At 39.9% G+C, this 21,847-nt stretch overlaps 1 protein-coding gene across 1 annotated transcript in view; it reads left to right on the top strand.

The window, feature by feature from the left end:
- The window catches only part of dnm3a (dynamin 3a), a 180,501-nt gene that overhangs the window by 126,616 nt on the left and 32,038 nt on the right, over positions 1-21,847 (top strand). Inside the window, exon 16 of the mRNA XM_048602174.1 lies at positions 17,607-17,716. Within this exon, the coding sequence (XP_048458131.1) occupies positions 17,607-17,716 (110 nt within the window). The remainder of the gene's footprint in view (positions 1-17,606; positions 17,717-21,847) is intronic.

Raw genomic sequence — 21,847 nt, 5'->3', positions numbered from 1 at the left:
CTGTACCGTGAAGCCAAGTGGAGGCATGAATCATATCAAATTCACTTCAAATTTGATTCAAATAGATAAAAATATCAAAGTTAGTGATAAAATAACTTGGTTGTATTTAATAAAGTGAACTCAAGAGTCATTTGCATTACGTTGATGCAAACAATTCCTAAACTCTTAGCTCAGATAAAACTATATCAGTTATGCTGTTGAAAACCTAAAATTATCACATAGTCATCTCCGAGAATCTGTTTCCAGTAGCTGAAGGGTTGATAACGAAAGAGCATAGATTTAAAGCGAATAGCAAAAGAACCATCGGTAACATGAGAAAATGTGCAACTGGTGATTTTTACTAATAATATCCTGTCGTCAGTCCAAAAAGATGTTCTGCCAGCTGCACAATTGAGAGGAATTGTATATGATTACCAGGTACGTAGCCCTTACATCCCAAAGATGTGTTGATCAAATCAGACAACGTATTTCCCTGGTGATTCATAATAGGCAGGGTACAGATCATACTCTTGAATTTAAGCTTGAGTTTACAAACCAAAATGTATACTATAAGATATGATTCTGCAATTAGGTATCACTTGCTGAACAATCCCAAGTGTGCTATTAGCTGCAGTAATGACCTAATCAGGATAATTATTCGAGCTCATAACATGGCACATTGCTGTGCACTGGAAGTGATATTTTCAGGGACTATATATTTTCAAACAAAGGAAGTATATTCAAACCTTGTGAATTTCATTTTCATTGAGTAGGAGCATGATGAGCTTATGGTTCCTGGTTGCTTTCTGCTTGGCCATGCGCAGTCAGTTAGGGCCATCTTGTTTACCCAACAACATTCCTCATCTCCTGTACTATAAATTGCTGTGATTGTTTGAAAGTTTGCATTTTTGTTTGTCCTGATATGCGAAACAAAAATAAGTTTTAGCAACATCTCTCTTTCCAGTAGTACAAAACTTATCACGTAGCAAGTAGTTAGAATTTACTGCCTGATTGTGTGGTAGAGGAAGATTGAATAACAGTTTTCAAAGGGATTTGGATAAATATTTGAAGCAGCGAAAACTACAATAAGATGGGGAAGGATTCTCTCTGAAAGATAAGTAGAGATCCAATGAGTTGAATGCCCTCCTCCTGAGTCAGTTCCTGTTTAATTGTGCATTCTGGGTTTGCCACTGTTTAGTCTCCCAAAAGTATGCTCACGTCCATGGTATTTTGATGTGAGAGCTCTTTATTTACTGCTAGATCTTTATTTACATTCTTTGCATGTGAGACTAGAGTTTCTGCTCCTTCACGATGCTCTCTACCTGCTCATGTGACTCTGACATTAGTGTCAGGGATTCATTTGATGTTAACGCCATCACTGTACATCTCCTGCCAAGTCTTTGTTCCTATCATATTTACATTCTACAAATTTCCCCCTAAAATTCTCAGACTGCACAGGGTTAGTCAGTGTGGTGCTTTGGCCTGTCTTGTTTACTTGGTTCTGTTCTCCTTTTGAGGAGGATGTCCTGTACTGTCCGATCTGTTGGTGTGTGTTCCTCTCAGGTGGCTATAGAACTTGTTTCTTCTGAGTAGTAAGTTCAAGTTTTTATTGGCTTTCTATTGAATGATATTAATGCATTTCGGTTTCTGCTTGAAATGTGATCTGTCTCAACAATATGCAATCTTGGTTGTGGTGTATCTTTTTCAATAGTTGTACCTGCTCTCCGTTGTTCTCTTCCCATATTCTGTCCCCAGGTTTCATCTCTGGTAATTCTTGTGCTCTGTACTCTGTTGAAGTGTTGTCCTGCTTGTCCCTTTGCTCTTTCTTTCACTGTTTTACTGCCTGTGGTTTGTCATGTAACATTTTGAAACTATATTTGGAAATTGTGGTCCGTTGCATGATACTACAATGTTTGAGATCCCATATGTAGAATAAAATCTTTTGAGGAATTCAATGATTGTATTTGCTGTGATGCTATGCAAATATTTAACTTTCATCTAATTTGAAAGACACTATCAAAATAGCAATTAGGCGGATGTTTTTCCTTGAACTCAAATAAACCACAGCCTTGTTACAAAATAAGTTATGAAAGCTTCATTTTGATTTTGGCTTTTTACAGAACACAGAATACCACTAGCAATAATTTCTTCAGTAGAGTAACCGCTGACTACCAGACGGATTAATGTGCCATTGTAATTTGTGATTGCCAAATGTCCTTGATGAAGTTTTTGAAGAATATTAAACTGAAATGCGCTAGGTGTGACTAATCTTTCATTGAAGCTAAGTTAGCCATTGACGTCATTAAGGTGCTTGTGCTGTTCAAAGTAGTGAAGTTGTATTGGATTGCTGGATATATGATCTGGCATTCCATGGGTCTGTTTTACTGAGTTAAATCCACACAGATTTTTACAGAGCTATGTGGATTTGGGACTGTAACTGTGCCTGAACACCATCTTGTTGGCCTGGAAACTCTCAAGGTTAATATAGAAAGGAGCCCTTCCACTGTGGACACCTTTTTGCTCAGAGACAAATAAACTTGTAATTTAAAAAGAGTAATTTTTTTCTTTATTCATTAATGGGATGAGGGTGTTGCTGACCAGGCAGCATTTATTGCCCATCCCTAATTGCCCATAGGGCAGTTCAGAGTCAACCAGTTTAACCAGATGGAGTTGAATTAACAAAAATGATGAGTTTATTAGTTATTAAGGATGAGAAGAAATATTAATTCAACACATATACACATAGATTTGCAATAAAGATTAGCAATAAGAGGTGAGTCCCACAAAGGCAAAAGTTAAAAAGAGACACATATGTGATCATTCTCTGAATTGTGGCTAGTTGAACATTGCAGCCGTTGTAGTGGAGGTTACTTAATGGTTGGTGAACAATCAGTTTCATGGACTTAGGCTTGCACATTGGTTACAATTCTGTAGTTCTGATACCTTTTGACCATGATTGAATTCCAACATTCAGGGTGAGAGACAGTCCTTTATTGTCCTGTTTATTTTTTAAACTGGTTTGCAGAGTTGGAATTAGAAGAAATCTTTACCTGCAAAACAAGGTAAAAGGAGGATAGTTCTTTGACTTTGACCTTCACTGCATGCTAATATTCAAATGCAGGCTGGTAGACATGAGAGTGTTCAGTGCCACTAGCCAACTTCAATAAAGTTGAAACTGGTGTTTCTTGTATATTCTTCAGTGGGCAAGAACAAACATGTCTGGAAGAGGTGATTTTCTGCCAAGGGGAGAGATGTGGTCCCCCTTATGATCTCCTTTTGTTAAATATCTTCCTGTTTGAAATTTCCCTGACAATTTACATTCTATTGAATTCATAGACACCAAGATGGTGGCAGCAGGGTAGGAAGTGGGCTGCTGGCTTGTCTCCTTCTGATCACCAGAGCTGCTGCATCCTTTTATTTTCAACAACTCTCCCTCCCCTGCTTCAACACCTTCCCTACCTACCATCTCACTCATTCACCGACTCCGTCATCCATCCAGTCCCTCTCATTCAAAGACTGGAACTTTAAACTAAGAATGTAGCAGCTAGTTCTGAAAAATGGGGTCTAAGCTGTTTTGTCCCAACTTGATTCCATTTCCAGCGGAGTTCCCTGAGGGCTGCTGCACTATGTCCTGCCCTGAAAGGTGGGATTGGAGGATCCGTGAAGAAATGCACAGTTGTGCCAAGTCAGGGAAACCTTTGAGCTCAGTAACAATCTGCTCATTCTTGCTACTACTCTGAAGGTTTGGGTCTACATGATTAATAATTAAATTACCTTATTGTACAAGTCAAGATCTAAACCAGCATAATCTATTATTGGTTCCACAGCATATTGTTATGGGAAACATTTAAGACAGCATTCTGTGAATACCCCTTCCAGACCATTTTGCCAATTTCATTTGCCCAGTGTCCCTGATGATTAACATCACCATTATTATTACTTAATATTATTCAATAATCCCCAAGTATGTGTTGCTTAATTGTTTGCCCAGTGTTACAGCTACTAGTAGAGGATCAATAAACTGCTCCCACTAAGAGGTATTTTGAACTTTTGTTATTCCTGATCTTTTGTTATTCATCCATATTGATTCTTTTTTTCTTAATGTCCTGAGCCAAGATCCTTTTTTACTACAATCATTATATGATCTTTTATTATCAGGGCCACTGCTCCTTATTTTCTATTCTGCCTGTTTTAGAAACGTTGGGTGCCCTAGAACATTTACATTCGAATTTCAGCCATGACGTAGCAAGTCCTCTAATGACAATTAAATTTCAATCATTTATCGTTATCTTTATAAGGTGATCATATAAATGCGTTGCATGTTCAGATACAGAACTTTGCAGATTTTTCTGTTATTGTTCTTTGCATGTACCTCATACACTGATAAATTACTGCTGTTCAATTCTTAGCCCATAGTTAATTAGGTACTGATCTTGGCCTGTTTTAAATGGTGACCAACCTAATGGGTCATCTCTTCCTTTTCCCAGTACTGAAGCCAAAGTGCTGTGAGTTGAAAATTCATCATTCCACTCCACTTGTTAGATTATGTGTTTAGTTCTGTAATCTGCTTGGCCCTACAGCAATTACTGTGTGGCTCAGATAACAGTTCAGTGCTTATTATCTTTGAGTTTCTACCTTTTAACTTGAACCCTAACTCCTCAAAGTCTTAAAGCAAAGCCTTATTCCTAGTCGCACCAGTGTAATAGGTTCCTACTCGGACAACAAAAAAGTAGATCCTTTCCACAGAAGAATGGGCAGAATCTTCCCCTTTTGAGTTAGCGGTAGAGAAAGTGGCATGAGGGCATTGAGGAGATATCTAATACCACAGGAACAAAGTTCTGGATGGGAAGGCTCGAGCTTCACCTTCCTGATGCAAGTTTGGGCTAGGGGTTTTATCTATCCCAGTTTGGTGGTTATTGGGGGCACAGATAGAGAACAGGAGTGTGGCCTCTGAAAACCATTCCTTTGCATTTGCCTGTGACTCCTCACCACCCCCACTCTGTGATTCAACCCCTTCCGCACAAAAAAAGTCACCTGGTGTGCTGGATCTTGCTGTCACTGTGCCCCCATCAGCCTTGGCTTCTGAAGCAGCACTACTGCTCACAGAAGGAAGGGGCATCATTGGGTAACCACTTAGGTATCTCTCAGGCATAAGAATTTGGTGGCTTTCCCATTTATGGTATTGGGGAGTGTCCTGCCACTGAAAAAAATTGGAAAGTCTTGATCCAATATGTCTGTAGCCCGAAGAGATGTTTTTAACTCAGGCACTGGGCAAGCAACACAATCTTTGGAAATTCCCAATCAAGGCAGCGAGAACAGTATCTATTTAATGATTTTGTTGAATACTATCAGTGCCACATTCCTTTTCATGTTCCTCCGTATGAATGGCTTCCTGAACCTCACTGCACCCAACGCGATGCTCTGTGCAGGATTTCAAATCAACTGGACACTGAAAGATTGGTATTCCTTGGAGTTCCCATATCTTTCCTCATTGACTTAGGAGTCCACAGAGCCTTGTGCACCCTACCCCATCAGGGAACATCCCACTATTCCAATCAAATCACATTATTACAACCAGATCTCAGGCAAGGCACCCAAATTTATTACGGTTCCAGACATGATACCCCAAACTGTTAGAATTTTGAATGAGGAAAGGTGACCTTACACCCATTTTTACTCACTCCTCTCAGTTACTCAAAAAAAAATGGTTAATTTAAGAACTTATCTTTTCCCTTGTGGCTACCTTTATCCCAGATCCAAATGACATTATGTTTTAAGAAGAACTAAGTTAACCAGGCTCGTTTTCAAATACTAAAGGGTGAGTTTATTAATGATTGTATAAGTGAATATTTAGAATTGCAACACGCATGCACACAGATTAGAAATAAGATGTGAGTCTCCACAGGATAAATGTTATTAAAAATGGTATTCATATCAGTCTCTTAATTGTTCAGGAAGAATGCATAGTTGAACGTTGTGGTTGTTGTAGTAGAGGTTACTGGTAGTGATGACATTGGTAATTGGACAGTGCGTTTCACGTTCCTTAGTTTTGCAGATTGTTTGAAATTCTGTAGCTTAGATTCCTTTTGACTGTGATTGGAATCCAGCATTCAGGGTGAGCGAGGGCCCTTTTGTTGTCCTGCTTCCCTTGTTTCTGGCTTATGCTAGCTAGCTTGTAGCACTCAGAATGATAGACAGTCTTTACCTGCAAGACAGGAGTAGTAGGGGGTAGTTATTTGACTGTGCATTTCACAGCATGTTAATGCTCAAACCTAGGCTGGTGCACATAAAGAATGTTCAGTCCCACTAACTGACTTCAGTGGAGTTGAAACTGCCTTTTTAACCCATGTTAACCTGACATTTTAAACTGCGTTTGGTGTTGGGGACATAATGCATGTTGGATGATTTGCTGTTGACCAGGGGATTGTCAACACCTTGTTATCTTTGTAGTCACAAGAGTTCCCATTCTAGTCTGTCTGAAATTTATTTGATGCCTTTAGTTGTTACATTCCAGTGGTCCCAGACTGAAGTTTTGCCAATCAGGTAGTGAATATACATCCACAGTCATTTTTGTCTCTGTAGCAGACCTCTTTTTAAAAAATCTATTTTGGGATTAAGTGCTAAAAATGCCCACATTATTTTGGGGTTCTGATCTGTCATCATAACAACGTGCCTTCATTTATTTCTGCCTGGAGGTGACAACCTTTATCTTCCAGATGCATCAATGATTGACATCTTGAGAGGCTGGATTTGTCTCCTGCTGCTGCTGCTTAGAATGATCTGGACACTCAAAAGTTGGTACCACTGGTGCAAACTGGTATAATTACTGGTATTATCGCCTCGGCATGAGGCTCCAGGTTGTGTTGCAGGAGGTGGTAAAATTCTGTGACTGTTGTCTTGATGAAACATAGGCGCCTGTAGCTTTGTTCCATGAGGAGATGCAGGTATAAGAGTGCTCTTGAGTAACGCAGTGAGTAGAGCTTCTGTGGAGAGGCCTCTTCATTTTGGCAGAGCTTGCCCTCTCTGTAGCTTCTGCGGCATTTGTGGGTCACATTGCAGATCCAGGTATTTTCCAACTATAGCCCACATGCCTACAGAGTTGAGTTACCAAATTCTCCTGTCCCTTTAAATGGATTTTAAATTCACCAACAGATCGCCAAAAAGGAGTCAGTGCCTTTCAACTAATTTTGTCACAGCAAAAGTGAACCAAAAGCACTTCACCTATGATTTGGAAGCTTGACCCTTTAAACAACATTGATGTGAGGTTCCCCATAGTACCAGGTACATGACCAATTAGCACATGAGCGATTAGCACTTGAATTCACTGCAATTGTGAGGTCCAGGTAATGAAACGTGAAGCATGAACATTGTGCTTACATTTGTGCCTTTTTTAGTATGAGACACAGAGTGGACGGCAGGAGTGCGGTTCATGCTATTTTGGCCTTCAGGTCTTCCATACCATGAGCACCAGTAGCACACAGAGCTCAATTTTGCAGCCATTATGTATAAACACTGCATGAGAGTGAGACCCTTCCAATCATTGGTCTCTGTTAAATTGAAGAAAAGCTATGCTTCTGAAATTCCCCTTGTTGTTTTACAAACAGGTGCTTCTAATTTTCTAATAGTACAGCACATTTTGACTGCCAGTCATCATTACATCATAAGTAAGGAGCTTTGTAAACTCCCTTGAAGGGATACCAAGCTAATCAGCATCCACTCAGAGTACAGAAACAATCCAGTCTCTCTTGGCCGGAGTGCGGAAGTGCACTTTTTAATGCTATATGATTCAAACGCTGATGTCAACATTATGAATTTGCTTGTTTAGCCATAATCAAGATCAGTGAACATCCATAGGCATGTTTATTGCCATGGAATAATGCACTTTTATGTTCCTCAGGACCTGTTTAAGCTACTTGCCTCAAAACTAGCTCTGCCGGTTTAGAATTATGCATGATTACATCTGGTAGCTTTTGCACAAACCTTATGAACCTATAAAACATTCCACATGTCAATACAATATGTCAGTGGTATTCCCATGGGTAGATTGTTCAATATGTCTTTCAAGATTTTAAAATAAAAGTGGCCAGAAACACATGGATCAATAAAATAATACCACATTTTGCACTTGCATTTTAAGTATATTAAATGTAAATTAAACCACCTGTTTCCATGTTGGGACTGTCCTGTTTGGAGAGAAGGCTGAGAGGAGATTTGATAGAGCCTTTCAAAATCACGAGTAGAATGGACAGAGTAGATAATGAGAAGCTGTTCCTGCTCGTAAAATGAACAAGAGGGCACTCTTCAGGACCCTACCATTAATTGTCTAAGTCCCTTAATGATAGGGTCCTGGAGAGTGTTGCCGAACAAAGAGACCTCGGATTGCAGGTTCATAGTTCCTTGAAGGTGGAGTTGCAGGTGGACAGGGTGGTGATGAAGGCATTTGACATGCTTGCCTTTATTGGTCAGTGCATTGAGTATCGAGTTGGGATGTCATGTTGCAGCGTACAGGTCATTGGTTAGGCCACTTTGGGAGTACTGTGTTCAGTTCTGGTCTCCCTGCTGTAGGAAACATGTTGTGAAACTTGAAAGGGTTCAGAAAAGATTTACTAGGATTGCTGAGGTTGGAGGGTTTGAGCTTTAGGAAGAGGTTGAATAGGCAGGGGGCTACTTGCCCTGGACCGCCAGAGGCTGAGGGTTGACCTTAGAGGTTTATAAAATCATGAGGGGCATGGACAGGGTGAATAGCCAAGGTCTTTTTCCCAAGTTTGAGGAGTCCAAAACAAGAAGTCATAGGTTTAAGATGAGAGGGGAAAGATTTAAAAGGGACCTGAGGGTTAACTTTTTCATGCAGGAGGTGGGCATGTATGGAATGTGATGCCAGAGGAAGTGGTGGAGGCTGGTAGAATTACAACATTTAAAAGGCATCTGGATGGGTATATGAATAGGAAGGGTTTAGAGAGATATGGGCCAAATGCTGGCAAATGGGACTAGATTAATTCAGAATATCTGGTCGGTGTGGATAAGTTGGACTGAAAGGACTGTTTCCATGCTGTACAGCTCTATGACTCCTGACTCTATTTTAAAGTGATGTGCAAAAGAAGCAAGGGTGATGTGAGAACAAAAATAATACTCTTTTCACACAGCAGTTAGGTAGGGTTTGGAATGCACTGCATGGAAATGTGGTGAAGGCAGGTCCAATTGACATATTCAAGAGGGCATTGGATGGTTGTCTGGATAGAAATAATGTGCAGGGGTTTGGAGAGAAAGCAGGAGATTGGCACTGGGTAATGAAGAGTCAGTGTAGGCACAATGGGCTGAATTGCCTTCTGCAACATAACAATTCTGTGATTCCATGGGATTTTCTTTAAAATATTTTTCATGTGATTTATGCTTATTTTTCAGAAAACACTGTTTGGTTTAATTGGTCTGAAGATTTACAAAAAATGTCTACTGACTCAAGACATACTTGAAATTTTAAACTGCATAATTTATATTGCAAACCTCTGGTGAACGGATGATTTTTATCAGTGCGATGGTTGATGAAGTCTCATTCCATGACATTGATAATTTGTTGCTGTAAATCATGTAAACTATTTCACTTAACAGGTTTCATATATTTACTGCCATATTAGAAGCTCTAGTCCATGATGAATCTTTGCCATTGGGGAATGCAGAAGGATATTGGATGAACAATAGATTTGCCATGGTGTTATAGATGGTCAGCTTCATGTCAATGAGGAGTAACTAAGAATGATTGGATTTCCAAAATTTGGCACATGTATGCTCAGACTGGAAAACCTCATATTTTCCTGCCTCGTCATCATTAGTATGAAGTACACTATCATTGTTTGGTCATCCTTTGGAAAAGTCTCTTCACTAACAAACATCAAAAAAGCTTTCATTAGATAGACATCTTCATGAGCACATATCAATTTCACTGGCCGCACTAAGGTTTTTGATAGAAAACTATTGACCTGAAAAAATGGCACTTTTTCTCTACCAATGCTGCGTAACGTGGTCAGTGCTGAATTTTTGGCTTTTCTTTGCAGTTTCTGATGAAGAAGTGCTTTTAACTAATTTATCTGGAGTATGGATCTGCTGCATGATATCACATTGAAGGAGTTCAACATATTTCTCATTTCATCTTCCATTCATTCTATGGGCCTGAAATTAACTACAGGTTGTGGTTTATGCGGGGTTGCATAACCAAAAAAAGGCAGGAGTAAGTAACTTTCCCACAGGTCCAGAAAGAGATCATAAGGTCTTATATGTGTAGAATTAAACTTAATAACCTCACTCCACAAGCAGTACTGTTAAGGTCAGCCCTTCATACTCCTCTTCAGCTGCGACATTCCCAAGATCCAGGATCCTTCCCTTGCAGGCATTAAAATTAAAAGTTAAATTAAAGTGGAGGGCACGTAGTCTCGCTCAGAGGCTCAGAGACCGCTTTGTAGAGCATCTGTGCTCTGTTCGTGACAAACGACAACACCTTCCAGCCGCGAACCACTTCAACTCCCCCTCCCACTCCCTGGATGAGATGTCCATCCTGGGCCTCCTCCAGTGTCACAACAACGCCACCCAGAAACTGGAGGAGCAGCACCTCATATTCCGCCTTGGATGCCTACAACCCAATGGTCTCAATGTGGACTTTACCAGTTTCAAAATCTCCCCACCCCCAGCCACATTGCCATGACCAATCCTCGCCCTCATCCCCGCCTCCTTGACCTGTCCGTCTTCTCTCGCACCTATCCACTCCTCCCACCTCACTGACCAATCCCCACCACTCCCTACCTGCACTCACCTATCACCATCCTATCTACCTTCCCCAGCCCCACTCCTCCTCTATTTATTTCAGAGCTCCCTTCCCCCCACTCCCCCATTTCTGAAGAAGGGTCCCGACCCGAAATGTTAGCTTTTCTGCTCCTCTGATGCTGCCTGGCCTGCTCCACACTGTTACTTCTGACTCCAGCATTGGCAGTTCTTACTATTTCTGTTTATCAGGTTGTGAGATGAGGTTCCCAATAATAAAGTTCTTCCAACTGTAAATACAATCAACATCCAGACAATGCACAGCTTTTAGAGCTGGCCACAGTGTCCATTAGGAATAGTTGACATTGAAGGCAAATGTTTTCCTGGTTGTGGGAAAGCTAGCCGTCATTCCTGTGGCATCAAGTCACCTCGGAAAATTAACTTGGGTGGAACTGATGATGCGAGGGAATCACCACTTGATAGTCAAGTGAAGCCGTGCTGCCCTGCATACATTCTCAATTCATTGAAAATTCTTTTTGTTATTAAAAACAATAAAATTACAATACAAAATGAATTCAATAACAGAACTTTCTTAAACCAGGCCATCCTACTCTATAACTGGCAAAAGTCTTGGAAAACCTTATGAGAAAAGCTTTTGATAGCCTGCCAGCCTCACCAGGAGGGGCCACTATGTATATCCATTCAGTTAACCACATAAATATATAGTCAGCTTGTTAGTGTGTGAACTAATCATTTCATGCTTAAATGCAAGAGACAGGCTAGTTTAATTAAACTTGATTATTGAATAAACAATGTGCTGCTCCCTGTTTGATACTCAGATATTTATGTAGCTTGGCCCAACATTGCCTTATTCCTGTCTCATAACAGTCGGGGAGGGAGTAGTGATAGAATTGCCAACAGAGCTCGGTGCAGTCTACAAACTGATGCTACAATTCTAGGAATGTGAATTCTAGGAATGCAAGAAAATTTTTTTGGAAGAATCACGTCAATGGCCATCATAATATTGTTGAAATTAGAAAAAAAAGTCTTTTCAAGTCATTCTGTTTCTGTGTTTTGCCCTTCCAGCATATCACGTTGCATCCCCTGTCTGAGAAAGTGGAAACAGCTTTTGTGCCATTGTTTCTGCTGAGCCAGTTATAAATTATGCAGGAGTAGTGTGCAATTATATCCAGTTTTCTGCCACTTGATTGATGACAAGAATACCAGCCTAAACATGGCACCTCTCTTTAAGTCACTATTGCAGTTTGAAACATGCAACGTGATGCCTTCATATATGTTGAAAAACTTTTAAGAGGAAGGATGCAATAAGCAGAAGCTATAGTGCCATAGTTTGATCAGAAACTGTTTATACTTATAGAATTCCCAACTGACCACAACAGAATTGATTTGAACTTTCACCAGTTGTGGAATTAAAACTTTGCATGATTCTCCAGAGCAGCTTTCTTTGAATCCCATATGTTTTAGTCCGTCAACGCCTGCTCATCATGAAGAACACAAGTAAATACTGTCACTACTACAAATGCTGGTTTTCTGTCTGTCAGTTTGGCAGAGTTGATGAGATTGAATGAATTCCTTCATTGTTATTGCTTCTGAATTAGCCTTGTTGCCTCAGTTATCCATACCCCTTTCTGGAACAAAGTCATTCTTGGTGCATTCAACCTCAGTCTTCTTTGGATAGTTTTGTTATTTATTCATGGAGTATGGCCTTGCAAGGCCATCATTTTCTTCTCATCCCTTGATTGAATTGAGTAGGTGTTGGTAGGCTGCTTTCTGGAACTGTATTGGTTTTCTGGTAAATACAGTCTCAGTGCTTTTAGTGAAGTAGTACCAAAATTTTGACCCAGCAATAACGAAACATTGGTGATCTGTCTAAGTGAGGATGGCATGTGACTTAGAAGGGAGCTGATGAGATGATAGTATTCCCATCCCTCAGCAGTCCATGTCCATGTACCGTGATCTTGTTCTATGTACCTATATTTGCAGGACTGTGAAAGGTATTCTGCCTTTTTCGTTGAACTATGTCCCAGTGTTTATATAAACATTGTTTCTTGCCAAAGCCATGTTCATTTTTAATTCTTTGCATCCTTGAACATGAGGATTCCTCTCAATCAGTTGATTTCTGTCACATGTCACACCTGTAATTTCCTTGCAGTTAACTCTGGGTCAACAGAACACTAACACATCTAACCAGGCAGCATCTGGAGGAAAGGAGAAGTCTTGCTGTGTTCTTCTAGCTTCCTGTTTGTCTACCTTGGATTCCAGCATCTGCAGTTTTATTTGTCACTAACTCATCTATCTTTGTGTTCTTGTCAGTGGAAAATAAGATTTCATGCAATTTCTCCTTTTACTTTTGTAAAAGTAGTTTTGTTTATTTACCAATTCAGAAATAACCAAGGGCTGGTTGATTAAATGCAAAATACTGTTGCTAGAAATCTGCAATAAAAACTGCAAATGCTGGAGAACCTTGACAGATCTGGCAGCATCTGGCAGAGTTAGCGTTTCAAGTCCAGTATGACTCTTCTTCTCCAGCACTCCCTGTTTTCATTTGAGGTTTGATTGATGACACTTAAGTCTCTGAGTCAGAAGGCTGCAAGTTCAAGTCCCGCTCAAGACTTGAAAATAGTTCCTAGTCTGTTACCTCATTGCATTTGAGGCAGTGTTGCATCTTTCAGATGAGGTGTTAAATCAAGGCTCATCTCCTTACTAGTGGACATAAACTGAAGCAGAGCAAGAAGGAGCAGTGTGCTGGCTAGCATTTATCCATTAATCTACGCCACTACAACAAATTATCTGGTCATTGTCACGTTTCTGTTTGTGGTACCTTGTAGTGCCCAAATTGACTGCTGTATTTCCTATAATACAGCAATAACCATGCCTCAAAATGTACTTAATTGGTTATAAAGTGATTTGGGATGACCTGAAGTTGCTAAACATACAAAGAAGGAACAAAAGTAGGCCTTTGAGCCTGCTGTGTAATTCAATAAGATCATGGCTGATCTGACATCAACCTCAACTCTCCATTCCTGCATACCTCTAATAATCTTTCATTCACTTGGTAATTAAAAATCTGTCTACCTCTGTCTTAAAAATATTTAAAAGATTCTGCATCCACTGCCTTTAGTGGAAGGCAATTCCAAAGACTGTCAACCCAATGACAGAAGAAAAAGTTACCTGGTCTTATTTTTAAACTATGACCCCTAGTTCTAGATTCTCCCGCAAGAGGAAATATCCTTTCAACATCCACCCGGTCAAGTCCCCTTAGATTCTTATGTTTCAATTTAGTCACCTCCAACTCTTCTAAACTCCAGAAAATACAGCCCAGCCTCTCTAGCCTTTCCTCATTGGGCAGTCTGTTTGTTCCAGGAATTAATCTAGTAAACCTTCTCTGAACTACTTCCAATGCGTTAACATCCTTCTGCAAGTATAGTGATGAATACTGACAACAGTAGTGTCATAGAGTAATACAACATAGAAACAGAACCTTCAGCCTAACAAATCCACGCTAACTACCAGATGCAGTGTCACCAATGCCCTGTATAACTGAAGCATAACCTCCTTACTCTTGCATTCAATTCCCTTTGAAATAAATCGTAACTTTCTATTAGCTTTTCTGATTATGTATGCTGTACCTGTATACTAACCTTCTGTGATTCACACACAGATCTCTGCATTCTCAGACCTCTGCAACCTCCCATCATTGAAATAACATTCTTTTTTCTGCCAAAATGGACAGTTTCACACTCTCCCACATTATATTCTGTTTGCCAGATCTTTGCCTACTCACTTAACCTATCTATATTCCAGTTACGTCCTCTTCACAACTCATTTTATGACATACCTTTATGTCAGTGACAAATTTAGCTACTGTACCTTTGGTCCCTTTATCCATTCGTTTAAATAAATTGTAAGAAGTTGAGGCCCTAGTATCAACCCTTAAGGCACATTGCTTGTGAAATCCTGGGCCAGCCTAAAAAGACCCATTTATTCCTATTGTCTGGTTTCTGTTAGTCAGCCTATCTCTTATCCATGCTGATATGTTATCCACTACACCATAAACTTTTATTTTTCGCAGTAATCTTTCATGTGGCACTTTATCAAATGCCTTCTGGAAGTCTATGAACATTACATCCATTTGTTCCCCTTTATCTACAGCACAAGTACTTCTTCAAAGAACTCCAATACATTGGTTAAACATGATTTCCGTCTGACAAAACCATGTTAGCTCTATCTGATTATCTTGAACTTACCCAAGTACCTTGTTATTTACATCTTTAATAATAGCCTGGAACATTTTACCGATGACAGATGTTAAGCTAACTGGCCCGTAGTTTTGTGCTTTCTGCCTCCCTTTTTAAACAAAGAATTACATCAGCTATTTTCCAATTTTAAAGAACCTTCTCTGAATCTAATGAGTTCTGAGAAATTAAAATCAATACATCCGTTATCTCACTAGCTTCTTCATCCAGACATGGAGACTTGTCAACTAGTAGTTCTAGTAATGTACCCAGGACTACTTCCCTGGTAATTGCAATTTTCTTGCGTTTCTCCCTTCCTCTCAATTCCTGATTGACAGCTATTTCCAGGATGCTACTATGTAAAGACGAGGGTCTGGCATAATAGTAATGTCAGTGGATTAGTAATCCAGAGCCCCAGACTCATGGGGACAATCCCATAATGGCGGAGGCATAAAATTTGAATTCAATAAAAATACAGAATAGAAGGCCTAGACTAATGGTGATCATGTAACCAATGGTAATAGTCATCAAAAATCCATCTGAGTGACTGACATTGTTTAGGAAAGGAAAGCAGCCATCTTTGTTTGGTCTGGCTATGTGGTACACTAGACCCACAGCAATGTGGTTATTTCTGAACTCTCATTGTCATCATACGTAGTCCTTCAATCACAATTGTAACTGATCATTAGCTGCTTCTTTTGTATAATCTCAGTTTTGGCTATCATATCTGATCTGTGAAACTGAAGGCCTCCTACGTTGTGTGCATGTAGGAAGGTAGGACTAGGAGTAGTTTGTTTAGTCCCTTAATATGTTCTACCATCCAGTCAGATGATGGCCAATCTGTGATCTATCTTTGCTCCCGTGACCTTTAATACATTTCTTAACAAAAATACAAATTATTTATGAATATAGTGAAAAGCTGAGGCTACAGTGTCGATGCTTGACAGCATGATCAGTCACATCCTGCCAATTTGGATACATAGCCATTATTGCCAACTTTCTATTTTCTACCCCCTAAGCAATTTCCAACCAAACCAATTCATAGTCCAGATTGTACAAATCAAAATCCCTCTGTACTCTGCTCTCCATTACCCTGTCCTCTTTTAGGACACATCTTAAAACCAATTCCCACCTATTATTTCCTTAACCAGTTTGTTTTTCCTTTCTCCTATGTAAAGTGCTTTGACACATCTTTTCATTTGAATGGTGGTGCATCAAGTCTTCCACCTTCTCCCCTGTTCATTCTTCTCTTCAAAGAATAACTTTTGTTGTAAATTTTGTTGATACATCTTAAGGTTGTAATAAGCCAGTGCATAAGTTCAAGTTAGGAAGATATATATGTGAAGTAACTGTTAATAAGGGAGTTTCAGGATTTTGGAAACTTGAAGGAAGAATGTACTTCCAAGTCTGGAGGGTGTGGATTGGAGAGGATCTTGCAGATGGTGATGTTTCCATGTGCCTGCTGCCTTTGTTTTTTCTATGTGGTAGAGGTTGTCTTGTCAAGGCAGCATTGCTGAATTGCCACAGTGCATCCTGTCCATTCAAGACTAACAACTATTGGACATTCAAAACACCTGCATTTCAAGTCCTTTTTTTAAAAAACTTTCAGTTTAAAGTTAAAATCCTACCAGGTGTACTCTGTTAAAGTATTACCTGAGGGTGATCATTAAAAAGTTGCCTTTAAGTTCTGTTCTTCTTCCCATCCTCCCCACCTCTTTTTCCTGGCATTGATATGACTCATGGTCTCATGACCATGACAACTGCAGACATGAACAGAAAGGTTCAGCCTAATGGAGGCATGTTGTCTGTGGATATGGACTCAGCTTAAATTGAGAAAGATATTAACAGTTGCATACTCACAAATAACAATAATAACAGACATAAAATTATACATTGGGCCACTGAATTGTTTCTAAATGTATAATGCTGAATTCTCCACAACTTTTAAAATATACTAATTTGGGGTATAATAATAAATACGAAGTAATGAAGTGCAAATTTATGTTTTTAAATTGCACGTTACGGTTTAAATTTCCAGTCTGCTTTGTGCAATTTAAAGACTTGAGTTGGTTAAACCCTGGCTGTGATGAATAAGCTGCTCAAACAAAAAAACTAAATAAATGGGCTGCTGAAATATATACTGTTTTATTATGAGTATTGGCCACATGCTTTCACTAATTTCAGATTGCTTTTTAAATGAAGTCAGAACAGGCTGCACAGTATCTATAAGGAACAATGACCTTACAAGCAAACAGAAAGCATTTACTCAGCACAAAAATGGCGAGAATACGCAAGTAAGCAAGCAGTGGACATTAGCTGCAATGCTACACTGTAGGTCATGAGTGAAAGATCAGCTGCTTACATACAAAATGAAAACAAACTCCACAAGTGAAAACTCTATTTGAGTATTAGCTGCATTGCAATAAAGCATTGCATAAGGTGTGGTCAATAATAGAAAAATAAGCAAGGTTGCAAAACTATTCGTGAATAAAAGATTATCCTCATTTTCATAAGTTTCCAGAAAAATCAATGGGAAATGGTGACTGTTAAACTGTGTATCTTTTATTTAAACAATCAACTCTTATTTTAAATTAATTGTTGTATTTCTTATTTTTTCTATAGGAGAAAGAGAAGAAGTATATGCTACCACTGGACAATCTGAAAATTCGAGATGTGGAGAAAACTTTCATGTCTAGCAAATATGTCTTTGCACTTTATAATACAGAACAGAGGTAAGATTGCTAGGAAACTGAGTTTACATTTTTTGTGGTTAGAATCAGGGGCTGGATATTACATGCCACAACTGTTGTGTTTCAGCTGTGGCAGAGGGCAGGGGTTGGGGGGGTTGGGTGTTGGTTACTGTCTGGAACAACGGCAAGAAGAAAGGGGTCTCCTTTTTCGGTGGGGGTTGCGGGGAGATATGCCCTGCATGCAAAGGGCTTATTTCCAGCCCGTTGATTTGCCACTGACTTCCCTTCCAGGCCCCCTGAAATCTTCTGCCCCAGGCCTTTATATTTTCAGGAGTAGATACACTTCTGAGGTTTGAGCAAATGCTTATTTTACAAAAGCTATGTTTGTCTCTTCTTCATTGCACAAAATGTGTTTGCTTAGAGAAATTATCTAAATAGTGTCAAACTTGGAAAAAAAGTCCTTTTCAAATTGTTAAATAAATTACATAGAAGGAAATTATAGTTATATTGTCATTTATTGCCATTTCGTTTTGAAAAAGTCAGTTTTCATTGTGTAATGGAAACCCATGAAATGGCTCCCTCACCCATCTAGACTTAACCTAGTGCAATAACTTAAGAAATATTTGCAATCTAGCATGTTGTTTAGGCTTCCGCAGTTGGGTAGCTCCAGAGCTGCTCTCTGGCACTATGAAGTTATAGCCAGGCTTTTGTAACATAGCTGCTTTCTGTGCAACTGACAACAGCGAAAAATTCCAATACAGTGGGATTCTCATTTTTAAAAAATTCAGGTAAGTCTGAGGAAGCATAAACATTATTCTATAAGAAAAGGCGTATTGTTCATCAGCTCCTAATTGATCCAGCAGTGTGTAAAGCTGTATGTCTTATTTTACTCAATAATAAAGTCAATTTTCACACAAATTGATATAGTCTTAACTTTACATCCATTAGACATGCTTGTTTTAAAGCAATAACTCTATCTTACAGTATTAGAGTGATATATTGTGCTTACGTGACCTTATAAAATAGCATATTACTTGACCACCATTGAGCAGCACAACAGGAGCTTAATTAGTGCAGTCTCCATGGCTTATGAGTTGGTGTTAACATGATTTGGCTGCTACATAATGGGCAGTAAAACCAGAAATTTAATGTAACCAACATATTTTTTAAAAAATCCTTGATACAATATGCCTGAAATTTTCACTTAACAACTGCCTCCTACAGTACAGATAAATACCATGGAGATGGTAGAGCTGAATTGCTGATTGTAGTTGCTTGAAAACCTGTTGTCTGAAAGAGTCAGTGTGCTGCTCAATATGTTTGGTAGGTTTGATGTAATTGACTTTTATGGAATTGCTTAGCTATTTACCTGTTAAAGGTGACTACCTATGATAAGTGTGGATGCTGAGACCAGGCCAACATCTGTAGCATTGAGGTACTGACCACCCTTGATTGGCTACAATGGGCTGGGTATGTCACCCGCATGACTGTCACGAGACTCCCGGAGCAGGGGCTCAACTTCCAGCTTCGAAACGGCAGGCGAGCCCCAAGTGGACAGAGGAAGCCCTTCAGTGATACCCTCAGAGCCTCACTGGCGAAGTGTGGCATTCCCACAGACACCTGAGAATCACTGGCCCAAGTCTGTCCAAAGTGGACGAGGAGCATCTGGGAAGGCATCGAGCACATCAAGACTTGCTGTCAGGAAATAGTGGAAGCCAGGCAAAATCAGCAAAAGGAGCGCGCTGCTACACTAATGCTTCACCCACTTCATCCCTCGACCACCACCTGCCCCAAGTGTAACAGAGACTGCAATGGCCATTTCGGTCTGTACAGCCACCTACAGACTCACCCTGACAATGAAAGAGAGTCATCCTTGTCTGCGAGGGACCACTGATGATGATGATGAAGGACACTGAGAGTGATAGGGATTGCGTTAATATTAAAGAAGTGGTAAGTTGGACTGCATTTCCTTTTATATTTGCTGTGTCAGATTTTGGACGCGGTGCTCAGGAATCAAACTTAGTCAAATCCGATTTCTTCCACGAGGCTGCCTTCAGTCTGATGTCTATGAAAGGGCAGGAAATCAGCAATTGCAGAATCAACAATAAAAGGATAGTAAACCAATCAGAGCATTCATTCATGTTTCCAGACGATTGCTACCAAATCAAAGTTAAGTGACTCTCGGGACTATTAAAAATCTAACAAAAGAAAAACACCAGAGATCTGAACAAATGCCAGGGGTTCCTGGCACAGGCAGTTCCTGGTAGCCTTTGATTTCAGTGCAGCAGCTTGGACATGGTCAGATGTTCAGTTGGGGTGCTCTTGGTCAGGGAGTCTGTGTCAACATATTTTGGCTCCACAGCGGCCACTCTGGGGGGTCGTGCTATCACTTGCGAGGTGATGTGCAGTCATCACCAAGGGCTATGGGGCTGCTTGGTTTGGTTGCTTAAGGGGGTGGACCACAGTCAGTCCATGGCCTCTGATGGATAAACACAAGGTGGGAGGATTGTTGGGATAAACTGAAGCAAGGAGACTGGAGAACCTAAGCATGAAGATTGGGGCTACAGGCTGGGAGAAGGGTGGGGAAATGGTTATTGTAAAGGAGGCAACTGTATATGTAAGGGAGCAGTTACAGTAAAGTATGGATGGGAAAGGGGCCAAGTGAAAGGGGCAGGGTTTGTTCTTGGTCAGCAACATCCTGACTGTCAGACAGAGAGAGAGAATGCAAGACCGCACCTGCCATGATCAACTCAAATGGTAGAGTCTGGGGAGGAAAGGTGGGCTGGTACAGACAAATATAGACAGGTTGGATGTGAACCCCTTCACATAAGAAGGAGAAATCTTCAAGCAAGCCATACCTGAAATAATTTTAGAGCTTACTTTTGTCTTTATAAATACCTTTGATCTTTGCCTACTTTTAATCTTTGTTTCAATATTTCAGCCAAGAACTTTATAATTATTTACTTTAAATAACTTTAAGTGAGAGCTGGGCAATAAACTAACACGTATATGTTAGCACATAAAGCTGTGCTGGTTACTTTAAAATTGTAACACTCAAACTAAAACAGGGCTATAAATGAACTGTACACATTTGCAGCTCATTAACCACTTCTGAGGATAACTCTGTGGTTGTGACATAATTGGAAATAAACAAGGGCAATTCTCCCACCTCCCTGCCCCACCCAGCTCTCAGCAAGAGCAGAAAGCCTAGGGAGACGGGGTGTGGTCAGCTGCTGAACGGTAGAAGATTGGAGGGATCATAAAACACAATGGGAGAACATAGGATCTGACAAATTTGCAAAGTATTTATAGCATAGAAACAGCCCATCTTATTTTTTTTCTTTATTCTTTAATGGGATGTCAGTGTCACTGGCAAGGTCAGCATTGTTACCCATTCCTAATTGCCTTTGAACTAATTAATTACTAGAGGGCAGTTAAGAGTCAACCACATTGCTGTATGTTTGCAATCATATAAAGGCCATGTCCAGATGAGGATGGCAGATTTCCTTCCTTAGAGGACATTACTGAACCAGATGGATATTTTATAACAATCGATGATCACCATTACTGAGGCTGCTATTCAATTTTGGAATTATTTAAATTCCATGCCATGGGGGCATTGGAAGCCATACTTCCAGAGTATTAGCCTGTGTTATGACCTGAGCTGATTGTAATACTGGTCAAGTCAGATCATAGAGTTAAACATGGCTTGACAGATCATGAGCTTTATTTTTGCAGTTTCATTACCATGATGGGCAGTCATTGTACATACTCGCGTGAGGTTGCAAATGTTCTTTCAACAATGAACACAAGTTTATTACACACACATACAAAAGACAGTTTAGAAAGATCTTAAAATAAACAGCAGGTTCAACCCTTTCCCTAGCAATATGGTTTACAATTACTCAATCCCAGTGAAGCATCACTTCTAACTTAACTCTGTAATTTCTCACCCAAATGACTCTTCTCTGTCCTTCAAGCATGGGAGAGATGGGAGAAAAAAATAGATAAAAATTAGGACTCGCAATTAGAATGGTCGCATGATGGGGGAGAGTGTGTAATTTTGGCATAATATTAAGTTATAAGAGAAATTTTAAAAAGCTGAGTGTATTCTGCTGTGGTGATGACGATGACCATGGCTTTGTTATACATATTAGAATTGAGGGAATGGGT

Source organism: Rhincodon typus, chromosome 10 (assembly GCF_021869965.1).
Source record: "Rhincodon typus isolate 14 chromosome 10, sRhiTyp1.1, whole genome shotgun sequence".
NCBI classification, from domain to species: domain Eukaryota; kingdom Metazoa; phylum Chordata; class Chondrichthyes; order Orectolobiformes; family Rhincodontidae; genus Rhincodon; species Rhincodon typus.
Note: the sequence above shows the minus strand (reverse complement) of the source record. Positions and strands in the feature narration are given on the sequence as shown.